The 16,571-nt window shown below is 44.8% G+C and overlaps 1 protein-coding gene across 1 annotated transcript in view; it reads right to left on the bottom strand.

Moving 5' to 3' along the window:
• Positions 1-16,571, bottom strand: part of MICAL3 (microtubule associated monooxygenase, calponin and LIM domain containing 3) — a 220,536-nt gene that overhangs the window by 64,057 nt on the left and 139,908 nt on the right. Inside the window, 1 exon segment of the mRNA XM_048502423.1 lies at positions 768-963. Coding sequence (XP_048358380.1) covers positions 768-963 — 196 coding nt within the window.

The raw sequence follows: 16,571 nt of genomic DNA, 5'->3' as shown, positions 1-16,571 counted from the left end.
GATCCTGTGAAGATGCCAGCCACAGATGCAGGCGAAACGTCAGGAGAGAATGCTGCTAGAACACGGCCATACAGCCCGGAAACCACACAGCACCCAAGTTTATTTAACTTTTCAAAAGAGGAAAGAATCATGGACTTCCCCTTAATGCATAGTTTGAACCTTATTAAGAGTCCTAATGTTTGATGTAGTAAATGTCCACCTCTGAAAATTTTACACTGAGCTTCTTATGTTGGCCAATTCATGACCTCAGTAGCTTTCCCTAGCACAGGTGGCTGAATACTGAATCAGGGACAATGCAAACGGTGAAAAGGTTCACCTCTAAATGACTCCTGCAGCTTAAATAGGCATCAAATGGAAAGTCTGTTTTCTGGCACAGAGACCACCAACAGGGAGCAGATTTCGGCCTTCCCCACAGAGTTCGAACACACCCCTTTACTTTTGTCTGGATAAATTAATGGCCAGGGAAAAGACCAGCACTCAGCAGATCTCCTGTGCAGTGGTGAGGGAGAACAGGAAAATCTATTTCTTCTCACTAAACGCGGCTTCATTTAATGGGATGGGGGAGGCAGGATAATCGTATGTCTTTCCTTTACACGGTTTCACATGAAAGGCCTCAGAGGATCTTGCTTGCCATAATTAACAGCCACTGTGAAAGTTATTTTTTTTAGTTTCCTTTGGGACTGATTTAGCGTGAGCTCAGCTGTAGGAAACACAGGGGCACTATGAACCCAGTTCAAGTGGGCTGTTAAGAAGCTAAACAAAGTTACCTGCTGGGTAAATCCTCTTCCGTTCCTTTGTCCAGCACACTGCTGAGATTGTGCTCTGCCAGGGTCTCCTCGGGAACTTCTTCCAGTTCCTCTTCCCGCTGGACGGAAAGACGATAATTCTCCAGTTCAATCCGCTCCGGTGTGCCACGCACCCGTTTGGCGAGACTGGGTTCCTCTAGGCCGTTGACATTGGGAGCTGAAGAAAGAGAATTAACAAGGGTGGGGGATGTTTACAAGCGATGATCCAATGTGAAAATCTGTCAACTGGAGTAACTTATCAGTGCTTCAAACTCATTTCCAAGCACAGCATTAAATTTGATTATTTTGCTCAGAAAGAGAACAAGTAATGCACATGGATCATGTGAAGTTGCTATTAAAAGCAGGATTTGGAAAGCAAATTCAAAGGCAACAGATCCTCAAGCACATCTTTTTAAAAAGGGCCTTCCTGTGATTAAAAAGCAGCTGAAGAAGTGTAGTCCTAGGGTGGTCAACCTATGGCGCTCCAGATGTTCATGAACTACAATTTCCATCAGCCCCTGCCAGCATGGCCAATTGACCATGAAGAAGAAGAGTTTGGATTTATATCCCCCCTTTCTCTCCTGCAGGAGACCTCAAAGGGGTTACAATCTCCTTGCCCTTCCCCCCTCACAACAAACACCCTGTGAGGTGGGTGGGGCTGAGAGAGCTCCAAGAAGCTGTGACTAGCCCAAGGTCACCCAGCTGGCGTGTGTGGGAGTGCACAGGCTAATCTGAATTCCCCAGAGAAGCCTCCACAGCTCAGGCGGCAGAGTAGGAATCAAACCCAGTTCCTCCAGATTAGATACATGAGCTCTTAACCTCCTACGCCACTGCTGCTCCCATGCTGGCAGGGACTGATGGGAATTGTAGTCCATCAACATCTGGAGTGCCACAGGTTGGCCACTCCTGTAGATGGACACCTGCAGCACAACAAGGTGATCCGGTCCTGAGATGGTAGAAACAGCACAATCTCTGCTTGGAATGTAGAAGGTCCCAGGTCTAACCACGGTATCTCCAAGTAAAGAGTCTGGTAGTAGGTGTGGTAATGGAGGAGACAAATAAGTGGGTTCTAGATCAAATCAAACCTGAACACTCCCTAGAGCCATGGTGGCAAACCTATGGCACTCCAGATGCTCATGGACTACAATTCCCATCAACCCCTGCCAGCATGGCCAATTGGCCACACTAGCAGGGGTTGATGGGAATTGTAGTTCATGAACATCTGGAGTGCCATAGGTTCGCCACCACTGCCCTAGAAGCTAAAAGAACCAAACTGAGGTTATTGACCTTTGATCACAATATGAACAGACAAGGCTCACTGGAAAAGACAATAACATTAGGAAAAGTTGAAAGCAGCAGGAAAAGATGACACAACATGCGATGGATTGAACTGATCAAGGAAGCCACAGTCCTCAGTTTGCAAGACTGGATAGGACACTTTGGAGGTCATTAATTCAGAGGGTGGCGAGTGACTTGGTGAGCCTTAACAGACTAGGTAATATAAAGGCCATCTGCCCAAAACCATGGAAAGCTGCTGCAAGTCTGGGCAGAAAATACTGACGTTGATGGACTGATGGTCTGATTCAGTAGAAGGCAACTCCATGGCCAATTACCCATGGCCAACTCTGCCCCGCCTTTGTCCCACTTTGGTGCATGCCAGAAGTGCTCTCGCTTTCCACAGGGAAAGTGAGAAGCCCAGGCGGGGCAAGAGAAAGTGCGCTGAGACAAGAAATCTTGCCCCAATGCGCGTGCCAGGGAGGAAGCACAACGGGACAAGATTTCTTGCCCCAACACGCAGCAGCTGACCCATGGATAATTGGCCCATCTGTTCATGCTGCACTGACAGTAGTGCTACCAGTAGGGGATCCAAAGTTCCTGCTGATAATATGCTCCTTACAAGTAAAAATCTTGCATAGCAGGAAGAGGGCTAGAGTAAAACTTCTCTCCCTGCCATGCCAGTTTTTGACCTGTGGAGCATTTTTCTACATGGAAGAGAATTAAAAATGCAGTTCCCTAGTGGCAATGTAAATAAAGTCACGTAGTGCACTGTATCATGTTAGGATCCTGCCAAAACGATCTGGTACCAGAATGCCTGAAGGACCTCTTTCCCTGACATTAACCTCAGTTCCTGCTGAGTTCTTCAACTTGGGCTTTTGTCCAAGTGGCCTGTCTCAGGCTGCATGTGTGTTTTGCTTGGTTAATTAACGCTTTATTTGCACAGCTTTTAATGGGAAGCACTTCTTTTTGCCATGTCTCATTTTTATTGGTTTTTTTAAATGGATTTTGCTAGACAGACTGAAGGCCACATTTTGCAAAAGAGGCAGAGATTCTTAATCAAATCAAAATCACCACTTCACTTTGCTTCACCTAGAATCATAGAACTGGAAGAGACCCCAAGGACCACCAAGTCCAACCCCTTGTCATGCAGGAAGACACAATCAAAGCACTCCTGACAGATGGCCATTCAGCCTCTGCTTAGAAACCTCCAAAGGAGACTCTACCACACCCCAAGAAGTATATTCCACTGTTGAACAGTCCTGATCCTCAAGAAGTTCTTCCTAATGTTTCGACGGAATCTCTTTTCCTGTAGTTTGACTCCAATACTCTGGATCCTGGTCTTTGGAGCAGCCGAAAACAAGCTTGCTGCCCCTTCAACATGACATCCCTTCAAATATTTAAACGTGGCTATCATGTCACCCCTTCACCTTCTCTTCTAAAGATTAAACATACCAAGCTCCCTAAGTCTCCCCTCCTAGGGCTTGAATTAACAGACCATCTACAATTTTGGTCGCCCTTCTCTGGACACACTGTAATTTGTCGATATCCTTCTTGAATTGTGGTGCCCAGAACTGGACACAGTATTCCAGGTGAGGTCTGACCAACGCAGAGTTACTAGTTCAAATTCCTAGCAGCACCCAGGTCTTAACAGGCCCCTGTGGGTCATTGTTCCAGCTTATTCTGCGTTTCTAACAATAAAAACCCTTGGAGCTTCATTATAACCACCAGGAAGGTTTTGTCAGGGTGAGGAATGATCAACAAGCAATGTTGTTAATTGCTGAAGCCTCAGCCATGCCCTAAGAACGTAACAGTAAAAATCCAAATGCAATGTGCAGTCCTCTTGTTTTAAGCACACACCAAAGCAGTAGTGTTAACAGTATGTGTTTACTGAGTTTCTTTCCCCTTCGTTTTGCCCTTAAATGATGCTGGAAATCATTAAGTTAACCTCCAGTATGGTCACAGAAACTTACAGCAGATTATCCAGCATTCAGAATCACATTTATTTTAGATTTCATGCAGATTCCCCAAAAACTTATCTGTGGTTGAAAAAGGTAAGACAGGCTAAAGGCTAGGAGTGAATTTTGAAAGCTCTATTAAACTTGATATAAAACTAGCTGATTGAATAAGTTTCACCTCCCCCTACCTCGTCTTTTGGTTTGGTTTTTTTGGTTTTGGTTTTCATTTTTTCCCTTCTTTCATCTTTATCTATTCAGAGAAGGGAAAGATGGTAGGTTTATGGAACATAAAGGCCCTTTACGCACATGCAGAATAATACACTTTCAATCCACTTTCACAATTATTTGCAAGTGGATTTTGCTATTCCACATAGTAAAATCCAGCTGCAAAGTGCATTGAAAGTGGATTGAAAGTGCATTATTCTGCATGTGCAGAAAGGGTCAAAGGCTGTTTGATAATGTTACATAATATATACACCCCCAACAACTTTTAAATTAAAAAAAGGTTCAGGAAGGGGGGCATGGCTCATTGGATAAGAATATGCTTTGCATGTGGAAGTGTTTAAAAGTGTCAACAGAAAAGGAGTTGGGGAAGGACTTCCAATCAAGATTTGGGAGAACTGCTGTCAATAGGAACAACAACCAGGCAAAACAGACCAGTGGTCTAAATTCAGTATATGGCAGTGGTGGCGAACCTATGGCACTCCAGATGTTCATGGACTACAATTCCCATCAGCCTCTGGGAATTGTTGTCCATGAACATCTGGAGTGCCATAGGTTCGCCACTACGGGTATATGGCCATCTTGCGCGCTTATGTTCTATATTACATACATGTGAAGACCCTCGACTACTAGCAACTCACTTTCGTGGCTCCCTCTCAACTTCAGATCCGCCCCTCAACTGTAAAATGGGTACAACAGTGAGCTCCTTAAAGGACTGTAGTGAGGGCATATACAAAAGACTGCCAAATGCTTAGAAAGGTATAGGGGAAAATATTTGTGGTTGTACCTTCACTATCTGTCCTTGCAAGTTCGTTTCAGTTCTTATTATAAAAGTCAAACATTAAGTGCCCCACCAGAATTCCACACAGTTCAAGGTGTCTGGCTTCCTGTCTCCTTAACTCCTTTATGGAGAAAGAGGCTAAATGGGGTAGCTGAAAAATCTAACTGTAAGACGTAAGCATCCTTAAATAGGAAAGCGTTTGTCCTTGACTCAACAGTTCTGAATTTTGGCAATATTTGGACTATAAGCAGTACATAGATGACCGGAAAAAAAGGCTGTTTTCCCCTAAGGACGCAGCCTGCTTAGCTGTTACATAAAGCTAACCAGCTTGAGGAGGGAAGGGGAGGTTACTTATTTCAGTACTTCACAGAACCAACTTCTCAGTAAAAGGAATGTTGGGTCAGAGATTACAGCACTGCATTTGTCTTGCTTTTGGACTCTTTTCCTTGAGTGGGATATTTCCAAAACAATCCCCTTTTCTATGATTTGTTTGTTATTTGAAGATACTCTGTTGACTCTCTGATTGGCACCCCTCCCCTCCTCAAAGTCAGCCTTTCGACACCATTACAAGCTTCACAGAACGAGCCAGGGTTCTGTGTCTGGAGGGCAACCACCTGTGAAATGGTCTCGGTAGGGTGGGTAAGGAAAGTTAGCTGGCAGCAAAGTGTGTGGATTCGCGCTGGCTGAAACTCTGCATGGAATTAATAGGCTTTTATATAGTCCTCCATGGTTTCAAAGGCCAAGATGTCAAGAAACGTTCTGTCAATTCAAGGGCGCTTTCCACTGGCTTTCAGGACAACAGCCTATGTAGCACAAGCCAGTTATTTAGGAAATAGAGACTAGTGTTTAGTCATGTTGGTTTGTTGGCTAGCAGACTTGGTGAGTCCACTTGTTTAACCTTGGCTATCATCTCTCCAGCCCAAACAGCAATCCAGTAGACTACCTCAGTGCTACTTACTCCTATACTGTAGATAGTGGAGCAAGTCAGAGGCTCAGAAAATAGTGGCTTACTCAAGGCAGAGGAGAGATAGGGAACAGAACCTTTCTGGTTCTCAGCTGATACACTAATGTGTGGATTGTGAGGATCTGGATACTGTCACAGAAGAATATCCCCAGGGAAAGCTAGCTAGGCAGGATATGACGGTCTCCCAACCACCCGCCCACCCCCAGTGCAACATACGAAAGGTAGATAGATGTATCCTGACCCAGAGTAAGAGCAGAAGAAATGAAAAACCCTTCACTGGTATATATCACAATATGGCACATGAGAGGGCAATGTGAATTCTTAACACATAAACTGTTTTATTTTTCCCTCACAGGGAAATAGTCAAGCCAGACTGACAGGGAGGTTTCAGGTTTAAACTTGGCAGGTGACAAGAGGAGTGAGGGAAACTTCACATAACCAAATCCAATAGATAGTTTGTCAGAAGAACGCACCTGTTTTGTTCTTCGGACAGGTGTTTGTAACTGCTGAGAGAGACCACTTGGCTGTCACTCCTTAGATAAACAGGTGTAATCTTAGACAACACAAAATTTCTAGTCTGTGGAGGCAGGAACACACACACACAGGTTCGTTTTCCTTCTTTATTACTTGATAGGGATCAACCTCTTTTCCCTGGAACTATTTCCTTCAGGGAAGGACTACCGGTTTAATTTCTTTATCCTACAGTACTCTCCCCCTTCTACTCTAGCTGCCAACCTCTAAGTGCCACTCCCAACTGCCACTCCCACAGGACAAAACCATAACATGATTTTTAAACTCCCTGTCAATCAGGCTTCTCAGATAGGTATAGGGCAGATGTCCAACTCAGGCGCTTCAGATGTTCAGGGACTACAATTCCCATCAGCCCCAATTGGCCATGCCAGCAGGGGCTGATGGGAATTGTAGTCCACGGACATCTGAAGCACCAGAGTTGGACACCCCTGGTATAGGGCATCTGCAGTTATTTGTCCATCAAACAAGCGTATGAGACAGTAAAGCAAGGCACTAACTCCTGAACTATGTAAAGCTAACTGTCTCCTATCTCCAAGAGTTGCTACAAAGCAGGCACAAAGCAGCAAGATGAGACACGAGAGAATTCTTCAACAGGGCTGCCCATATCTTGTCTTGGGAAAGAGCTAGCAAGGGTTTTTCCTGGCTACAGAGCTGAATGAACACCCACCCCCAAATCTGTGCCATAAATAACAAAAATCTTATGAAAGATTGCAACTGGAAATTCACTGACCCATGTAGTTATGCAAATCTCGATTACTTTTGCAGAATTTGTTCTATTTGTGCTACAAGTCGTGCTAAGCCCCACTCACCAATATCACAGAAGAAGAAGAAGAAGAAGAAGAAGAAGAAGAAGAAGAAGAAGAAGAAGAAGAAGAAGAAGAAGAAGAAGAAGAAGAAGAAGAAGAAGAAGAAGAAGAAGAAGAAGAAGAAGAAGAAGAAGAAGAAGAAGAAGAAGAAGAAGAAGAAGAAGAAGAAGAAGAAGAAGAAGAAGAAGAAGAAGAAGAAGAAGAAGAAGAAGAAGAAGAAGAAGAAGAAGAAGAAGAAGAAGAAGAAGGGGGGAGGGGGAGGGGGAGTAGTAGTAGGAGTTTGGATTGATATCCCCGCTTTCTCTCCTGTAGGTGACTCAAAGGGACTTACAATCTCCTTGCCCTTCCCCCCCCCACAACCCCCCTCATAAATTCTAGTCCATACACACTTCTGAATCATTCTTCATATTAAGCCTATTTTGCTTTATTTAACATGAATGCTAAGCTGATGAGAGTATTCAATTCTGTGTTAAACAGCTATTTTGCTCTTTGCGTGTTAAGTGTGTAGAATGTATACAGACCAGTTCAAAGATAACGGAATTCATGTGTATAAGAAAGTTCTGGAGAGGAGGGAGGAGAACTTCAGCTACCTGAAGCATACTTTTGTCCTTTGGAGAATCATTGGTTGGCTGAAATCACAAGTTAATGACATCAACTTCTCCTGCCTCTCCAATTGGACTCCTGCATTTGCCAACTTCCTACCATGATGAGCCAAGAAACACTAGGAGAACAGAGACTTAGCAGCATTCCTATGAGTTCAAGGCAGAAAGGGCAAATTGCCTTGCCAGCTGTGGAGCTATTTATGTCAACACTGAAAAAATAAACCTGTAGGCAAGCCAGGAGGGGGTGTAGCTCCGCTGTAAGGTACTTGCCTAACATGAACTAAGTCCCAGGTATTATCTTAGATACCAGAGCTGGGAAAATCTCTATGCAAGACTCTAAAGAACACATGCAAGTCAGAACAGATGATACTGACTTTAAGAGACCAATGGTTTAATTCCATATAAAGCAGTAAGATATGTTCTCAGCCAACTCTACCCCATTCCAGCCAGATCACTGGTTTCAACAGGTGTCAAATTGAACTCCATAGTTCTGGGAAACTGCTAAACACAATTATCACCAGCTGTATTTACATCAGAGGTGTCATGGAAGCTTCCAATCCCATTAGCTAACTAGAATAATTAGGGCAAATGTTTTAAAAGCTGAAAGACGCCAAGAACACCTTGTTCTTTTGAGCAGCTCCATGAAAAGTCCATTAGCACAACTCCACTGCATATAGTGAGCAGAAATGTAGATGTCCTTGAATTTCACAAAAAAAAACAACGAAGCTTTATTTGAAAGGTCAATTTTAGCACCTTGTGATATGAGAAAATGAATCAAAACCCTACTAAGGGAAAAAGTGATGAAGGACTAAAGGAAAAGTTTCCCCTTCAGTCATGTTTGACCCTGGGGTACCACTGCAAGCAATGATTTCACAGGCAAGCCATTTTTGTGAGGTAGTTTGCCATTGCTTTCCCCGGCTATTCTTTACCCCCTAGCTATGGGCTAGGTACTCATTTACCAACCAAGGAATGGATGGATGGCTGAATTGACCATGAGCCAGCTGCCAGGATATCTGACCCACAGGGGGCTCGAACTCCTGACTGTGTGAGTGGCAGTGCAAGCACTTAACCACTACCCCACGTGGCTCCTGATGAAGGACTACATGAAGGAATATTAAGTCTGGGTACAGACAGATGGGAAGGCAGAGAGTAATTCAGGAACAGGACTGAGATGAGACCTATCAGACATTCAGAAAGGACAAATGAATGTGTGAACAGAAAGTTCGCAATCTCCGGGTTGGGATATTCCTGGAAAGTTCAGGGTTGAGCCTTAGGAGAGTAGAGTTTGGGGAAAGAAGGGACATCCATGGAGTATGATGCCATAGAGTTCACTCTCCCAAGCAGCCACTGTCTCCAGAGGAACTGATTTCTGTAGCCTGGAGATCTGTTGTAATCCCAGGAGATTCACCTAGAGGTCAGCAAACCTCGTATGGAGGGCAGTTAGTAGGATTGTAAGTGGCAAGCTCCATCCCTACCTTGGTTCATCCAAAACAGTCACTGGCCTTCATACACAGAGTTCATATGTATGTATGCATGGATGGCTCCTCTGTGTGAGACTGGGAACCCTGCGTTTTCATGGACCCTGCGTTTTCATGTAGACCTCTACACATGCACAAAGTGCAGTCTAACAACTTCAAGTTTACTGGAATAGGACTTGCCACCATGGTCCAGTTCCTCCTTTCCTAGAACATCTGAAGAAGTAGTTGTTGTGGGTTTTCTGGGGTGTGTGGCCATGGTCTGGTAGTTTTTGCTCCTAACATTTTGCCTGCATCTATGGCTGGCATCTTCAGAGGCATGTCATGGCGAGACGTGCTTCTCTCTGTGGCCCAGTCTCTTAAAACGTATTTTATACTCCCTTTTATTTTTGTTACCTGTCCCAGTTCCCTCCTGGTTTTAGTCTCAGCCCCAGCCCAAACTCTAAAATTTGTTGGGGTGGGGGTCTATGTGGTTAGGAGCTTATGTAGGAGTGGAGGGGGACCTGTTTATTAAGGTGATTTTAGGATGGTTTTATATGTTTGTATTTTTAGTGCTTTTATGATTGTACCCCCATGGTGGGGAGGGGGAAGGAAATTTTATTGTGACAAGCCTCTGAAGATGCCAGCCACAGATGCAGGCAAAACATTACGAGCAAGACTTACTTGACCTTGACCACACAGCCTGGAAGACCCACAACAACCAGGCCATTTTGGCTGTGAAAGCCTTTGACAGTACATCTAAAAAAGGCTCATGAAACAGGACTGTCAACTCTGGGTACAGAGATTACTGGAGATTTGGGGTCAGAGACTGAGGGGGAGCAGGACATCAGTGGGGATATAATGCCATTTTTTCCAGGAGGACCGATCTCCGTAGTCTAGAGATCAATAGAAATTTTGGGACATCTCCAGGCTGCATCTAGAGCAGGGGTCTGCAACCTGTGGCTCTCCAGATGTTCATTGGGAATTGTAGTCCTATTATACCACTGTGTCTACCAATCTGCAGACCAGAGTCTGGAGGACAGAGGACATCATGAATACAAAAGTTGGCCACCCTTGGTTTACATGATCACTTGGCTTGTGAAAACTAGCCCACCGTTTTTTAAAACTCATTTTTGGTGGTGGGACAAGAGGGCAGGATAGTAGATATCAGAGCCAGTGCAGTGCAGGAAGTCGAATGACATACTAGGATCAGGGAGACCCCAGTTTGAATCCCCACTCTGCCATGGAGGTTTGCTAAGTGACCTTGGGCCAGCCACTATCTCTCAGCCTAATCTACTAAGGGATAAAAGGAGGAGGAGAAAGAATGAAGGTGTCAGCTGTTTGCATCACCACAACAGGAGAAAAGCAGGGGGAAACAGTCAAAGTAAGGAATAAACAGTAAAATATGTAAAAGATCCCACACTGTAGGCGGAATGTGGGTTTTAAGACCAGAGATAATAAAGACAGTTGCTCTGCCCCACACAGAGGTTTGGTGCTTTGCTTGCATGTGTTGAAACCTCTTGTTTGGGTACACTAGCACTCTAAAGTCCTCGGTGGGAAAAATACATAGCGAATAAATGCTTTCAGGTGTAGTCCTTGCGCGCTAGAGCTCAGTAAGGCCATAACAGGCTTTACTAAGTCACAATGCTGACACGGTGAATCATTTTCCGGATTGTGCAGGTATGGATTACATGTCCAAACAGCTTCCTTATGCAATGAGCTGCTTGTGTGCAATGGGGTATAAAGAACCATGAATTTGCACAATTGGTACAAAAATGGGTTGTCACGCTCTGGCAGACAGGGGGCAGCATTCCAGTCAGGCTATAAGGTTGTGGGGCACTTGGGGGAGTTTCCTGGCATTGTAACCCCCCTCCACCAGCTTATAGGAGGAGCAGCAGACAGACAACTGTAATGGGACTACGACGGTTTGGCAGCGACGAAAGAACTGTCATGCTTGCAAAAGAGTTACATGTGAGAATAAAATTCAAAGTCAAACCATCCCTACTCAAAGCTGGAATGCTGCTTCTAATTCTACTAAGATTGAAAACATGCTTTCTAAGAAGTTCCATGTTGAAATTTAGAAGCCAACATCACATTTGTCATTGGATTTTGGATTTTGTGTGTGTGTGTGTGTGCACGCTTGCATAGGTGTGGTTCCTACTTCCTTATTCACTATTTAAATTTTGATGCTTCAAAGTGTATTTGAGTATAGATGTTGAGCAGGAGAAAGATGATATAAAGTCTAAGTATAGTGATTTATAGTAGTGATTTATATTTTTAAAAGCCAATCCAGCTGGGAACGGAGAATCTTAATTCTAGGCACTGGCTTCAGGGATTCATAGTGATTGGGAATCCCCTCCCCACTTCATCCTGTTACCTCATGCCCATAGCTTGTGCTCATTTCATAGGATGAAGCAGGAACCTATATGCCTGGTTGCCAAGCAACTGTCCACATAGCTCTCTTTTAAACTTTCACTGAAGTACACACAGTTTGGCCTATGGGGTGCAGCCCACTCACACTTCCTCTTCTGAGCACCACAGAAATAGTGTAGGCTTTGGACCCCATGACAGTCATGAGTCATCACCCAGAAGCAAGGACTGAGCAGTGCTTCTCCTGTTCTGCCACGCTAAACTGGAAGCCCTCAAGATGCTAGCTGAGGTTCTCCAATCTCATCATCTTTGGCCAATTCCACAAACAACTCCTACAGGTAATGCCGAATCCCATGAGAACTCACTATGAAATCAGGATACGAATCATGCTCTGCTGGGCCCTAACTCCCCTCACTCCCACGGTTTCCTGCAAGGTGGGCATATGATTCTGTCCTGAAAGCCAGCTATTGGCTGTCCCGGTCACAGTGGTTTTGGGACCCAGAGCAGCTAAATCCCAATTTTAGTATCTGCTGTGGAGAGGTATCTTACATTTTTTTATCTTGCCCCCCACTTCCAAAGAGCTCAGGGGGCAAGATAAAAGGGAAGACATACTTGTCTTCAATGTTCCTTGTATGATGTGCAGGTACATGGCGATGCAGCCACCGTATTGGAGCTGCGCAGAGAAGGGGCTGCCCTGCAGGGGAGCTCTCCCAGGTGACTCTCAGTTCCACTCAAGTGTCTGCCGTGTTCTGTGCAGCATTCGGGAAGGATTAGAGGGACTATTGCTTGTCTTCCATTTTATCCTCACAACAACTTCCTGGGGAGGTTAGGCACAGAGCGGGTGGCTGGCTCAAGATCACCCAGTGAGCTTCATGATGAAGAAGGGATTTGAACTGTGGTCTCCCTAGTTACTCTAACCCAGTGGTTCTCAACCTGTGGGTCACGACCTCTTTGGGGGTCGAACGACCCTTTCACAGAGGTCGCCTAAGACTCTCTGCATCAGTGTTCTCCATCTGTAAAATGGATAAATGTTAGGGTTGGGGGTCACCACAACATGAGGAACTGGATTAAAGGGTCGCAGCATTAGGAAGGTTGAGAACCACTGCTCTAACCCAAGGGTGTCCAACTCTGGTGCTTCAGATGTTCATGAACTACAATTCCCATCAGCCCCTGCTGGCATGGCCAATTGGCCATGAACATCTGAAGCGCCAGAGTTGGACACCTCTGTTCTAACGACTAAACTGCAATCCATGTAGCTCCATTACAACGATGCTCAGTTTCTAATATCTAGAACCGGCTTCACACAGCTCTTCAGCTGTAGCTGGCCAGCGACCATTGCATTTTCATTGCAGTGCCAAGCCTTTGAACGAAAGAGCCGCTAGTCAAAACCATGTTTCTGCCCCGGTGACTGTTCTGAGAACATTTGCATACCGCACTCATCTCAGATAGAGGAAGGGTTTCTGGTTTTATTTCTGGCTTTTATTGCATTTGGCACCACACAGCTATTTATTCAATGGTTGCCATTCCTCATGTGCAAACTATTTTGCTTTCTCACAGTCAGCCTCAGGGCTCCATGACAGCAAATCCCTCTCAGACCCAAGGTCTCCTGGGAGTTCAGTGCTAGCTTGACTTTTCATTGCAGTTACTGGACACAAAAACAAAACAAGCTTTCCCGCTTTTATGTGTTGCTTTTGTATTCCCTCTAGGTAAACTAGCATCGAAAGGGTATGGACTTCTCTCAAATCTAAGAATATTTATAGAGTAGCGACTTGCAATGCAGAACACTGCCAAAACATGTTCACAGCTAGACCTGGCAGCCGTGCCATCGGGAGTCACCACTGTGAGAAAATTACTAATGAGTGAGCCATCCTCATGTATTGATGAAGTAACACACTACAGGTAGGACAGTTGTAGTTAATGCGCACGCTTGCCTCATTAGACTGTAGTGGGCAAGCATGTTGCTCCCACAGGTTGTTCTTGCATCAAAGATTCAAGAAAAAAAAACATAGAAGTGTATTTATTTCAGGTTCGCTTGAAAATGTCCAAAATGATCCAAACGCTCCTGAAATCTGTTTCTTGGAATTTCAGGAGTGTTTTAGGAGGTGCAGGAAAAGGGATGGACAAAGAGAAAGCCATCTTGGCAAACCTTCTTTTGGCTGTGCATCAGCCCTTTAAACTTTAAAGGGTCACTGGTTACAGCAATCCCACAGGGTTTTCAAGACAAGAGATGTTCGAGGATGGTTTGGCATTGATTGCTTCCACATCACAACCCTGTTTAGCTTCTGATGAAATCAGGCTAGCCAGGGGCTATTCAAATCAGGTTGGGCCCGGTACACAGCCCATTAGTTTCAATGAACAGTTGACCTGGACTCCTGGGCTAGATCTACTACCCACTGTACATAATGGCCTTTCAAAGGGAAAGTATTTTGAATATCTGCTGTAGAAGTTAGTCTGGCTGTGGGCTTCCCCCACACAGACAGGCAGCAGGGACAAATAGAGCAAAAGAGAGCAAAAACCAGGTTGGCTACTGCTGCAGGTATTCATAGACAGCAGACTTGGCTACCAAAGCCAGAGGCCAAGTTTCTTACCTGCTGAAAGCAATGTTCCTTTAAAGCTGAAAGGACTGAAATGGGACACAGACCTCATCACCAGAGCCTGGAGAACAGGTCTGTCCCACATTATTTAGAGCAGGTGTCTGCAACCTGCGGCTCTCCAGATGTTCATGGACTACAATTCCCATCAGTTGGCCATGGTGGCAGGGGCTGATGGGAATTGCAGTCCATGAACATCTGGAGAGCTGCAGGTTGCAAACCCCTGATTTAGAGCATCTCCTGGCTGCTCCAATGCCACAGAAAAGAACGGCGCTTTAAAAAAGTGTAAGGGCAGTTGTGTCACCAAATGCCTGTTTAACAGGTGCATTCCCTCTCCTTTGATTCTCATCACAACCATGTCCCTTTTTTGTTTCCAAAAAAGTATCATTTTGCCAATCATTTTGCCAGTGCTATGGCAAACCAGTAAATGTGGACTGTGGAAGGGGTCAAAGCTGTTTGCTGCATTTTGTGAACTCAAGCCATTCCAAATGAGGCATAGTCTCTTTGCCATGCTTGAGTGCAACTAAATATATACCAGGGGCCCCCAATGTGGGGCCCGTGGGTGCCTTGGCACCTGTCAACAGCTTTTCCAGTGCCCACCAAGTGTTTTTAGACAATAGGTGGGGCCAGGTAGGGCTTTTGCTCATTGGCTGTGAAGATCCATAAAACGCTGCTATAAGAAGCTGGCTGAGCAGCTGTGATACAATGGAATACTCACAAACACTCTAACAGCACTAGCAGGGTAAGCAATAGGTACTGGTCTGGGAAACAACTTTCAATTGAGGTCCCATTCTAGGGACAGGAGAAGATGCAAGCTGTTAACAGCAAGGGAATGGACATTAGGGATTTTAGGACACGATGCTAGGACACATGCAGCCAAAGAGGACAGAACCAAAACTGAACTGCGTACATTGACTTGAAAATAGCTTCTAGTTTCCATGACTCCTCTACCAAGATCCCACAAGCTGTACTGTTTAAAGCAGTGGTTCTTGAACAACCCTTTCACAGGGGTCGCCTAAGACTCTCTACATCAGTGTTCTCCATCTGTAAAATGGATAAATGTTAGGGTTGGGGGTCACCACAACATGAGGAACTGTATTAAAGGGTCGCGGCATTAGGAAGGTTGAGAACCACTGGTTTAAGGGTTTCTTGGTGCTTTGTAGCTTTGTGCAGAAAGGGAAATGAAAGCAGGAAATGAACTGAATTATTTTCAAGCCAAGCAGGGTCCTGTCAAATGTTAAACTATGTTTTCCCAACACAATTTAAATCTAATAGATCAGCGGCAGAATCTGTCTCCTGCCAGGAACCAAATGCCCTTCCGCCCTCCCCACCCTTGGAGGCTCAAACCAACAGAGATAAACAAGGGAACAGAAAAGAAAAACTCAGAAACCTAAGGATTGTTTGACATTTATTCCCTTTTAAATGTGAGAGGTAACATTGCACAAAAAAGTATTGCTTTCACAGCAAGCAGAGTTCCAAAGTTACAGAGTTTAAACACCTCAACCTCCACAGCAAATGCAAAAACAAAAAGTCAAAAAAGGAAAAGATATCAAGTTGGAGATGCAGAGCTCTTCTGAGCACATTTCCCAATCCTTCCTGAGGCATTGTTGGGGGGGGGGGGGGTTCCCTTTCTTAAATACTGCATTTCAAAGCAGCAAATATAAGTTCACTGCTAGGAGAAGGAGAAACAAAAGTACAGCCTTCCCTGTTTCTCAAAGGTTTTTCACTGGCACACACAGATAATACTGCATACAATTTAGGAAAGATGCCCAGAGTAACTCGCATCATCCTTCAGAAAACACAGGTACATACAAACAATAAAGCAAATCACTATTATTTGGTTGGACGAGTCTATAAGGTCTGCAAAGATAGGAAAGAGTCAGAGGAAGGAACGGCAGTTCTAACAGGATTTCATGGTGGGATTCCAAACAACATTGCATTTCTGCTCTTCAAAGGATACTCAACCAAACAGCAATTTCAAGTGTTTTTTAAACACTGCAGCGATGCAGACAGCTGTATTTTCTCTAGTGCAGGGGTCTGCAACCTGTGGTTCTCCAGATGTTCATGGACTACACTTCCCATCAGCCCCTGCCAGAATGGCCAATTGGGATTTGTAGTCCATGAACATCTGGAGAGCCGCAGGTTGCAGACCCCAGCTCTAGTGGATCCGCTGCATTCCTACTAGAATGTCTGATGCCACAGTCTGACTTTTTCTGTCTTCGAGAGTTCCCT

Source organism: Sphaerodactylus townsendi, linkage group LG06, assembly GCF_021028975.2.
Source record: "Sphaerodactylus townsendi isolate TG3544 linkage group LG06, MPM_Stown_v2.3, whole genome shotgun sequence".
Lineage (NCBI taxonomy): Eukaryota > Metazoa > Chordata > Lepidosauria > Squamata > Sphaerodactylidae > Sphaerodactylus > Sphaerodactylus townsendi.
Note: the sequence above shows the minus strand (reverse complement) of the source record. Positions and strands in the feature narration are given on the sequence as shown.